Source organism: Morus notabilis, unplaced genomic scaffold, assembly GCF_000414095.1.
Source record: "Morus notabilis unplaced genomic scaffold, ASM41409v2 Scaffold799, whole genome shotgun sequence".
Taxonomy (NCBI): Eukaryota; Viridiplantae; Streptophyta; class Magnoliopsida; order Rosales; family Moraceae; genus Morus; species Morus notabilis.
The window spans coordinates 187235-187935 of record NW_010366360.1 but is presented as its reverse complement, the minus strand read 5'-3'; the positions used below and the strand labels follow the sequence as shown (position 1 = coordinate 187935).

The 701-nt window shown below is 48.4% G+C and overlaps 1 protein-coding gene across 1 annotated transcript in view; it reads right to left on the bottom strand.

The window, feature by feature from the left end:
* LOC112093917 (uncharacterized protein K02A2.6-like) overlaps positions 1-233 on the bottom strand; it is a 1191-nt gene extending 958 nt beyond the window's left edge. The window contains exon 1 of the mRNA XM_024173483.1: positions 32-233. Within this exon, the coding sequence (XP_024029251.1) occupies positions 32-233 (202 nt within the window). The remainder of the gene's footprint in view (positions 1-31) is intronic.
* Positions 234-701: the final 468 nt, after the last annotated feature.

Sequence of the window (701 nt, the reverse complement as noted above, 5' to 3'; positions counted from 1 at the left end):
CCCCCCCCCCCCCCCCCCCCAATGTGATTACCACACACTCCTTCATGGATCTCCCAGAGGACTCCTTGTGCCTCGCTGCTACTCAGGCATCGTTGCAAAGGCGTTGAGAAGCCTCGTCTGTAGAGCAAGCCATCATATAGTAAGTACCGGGCTACTCTATACTTGATCTGTCTGGCCTCGTCTTTGTCATCGGGCAGCTTCGCATTTATTAGGTATTGGATAAGCAGCGTCATCCAACTTTCAGATGTCTAAAGTGTCAGGACTTCTTTTATTTCGGCAATGGTCGGCCACTCGAGTTCTTTAATGGGGATGACCCCTAGTGGGTCGAAATCCTTTGAAGACGTTAGTTTGGCCAAGACATCGGTGTTTGTGTTCTTGGTTCTTAGTACCTGCGTTATTTCATAGGTTTTGAACTTAGTAAGTTCTTCCTTTACCTTTCTTAAGTATGCCCCCATTCTTTTGCCGCGCGCTTGATACTCCTCATTCACCTGCCCGACCACTAATTGGGAGTCACAAAAAATGTTGAGCCTTTCAATCTTCAAGTGACTTACTAATCGCAATCCTGTAACCAACTCCTCGTATTCCGCTTCATTGTTCGACGCTTTGAATTTGAATCGTACCGCCGAAGTGATTTGGTGGCCTTCGAGGCTGATTAGCATGACGCCCGCACCTGACCCAGCTTCACTCGATGCTCCGTCTAC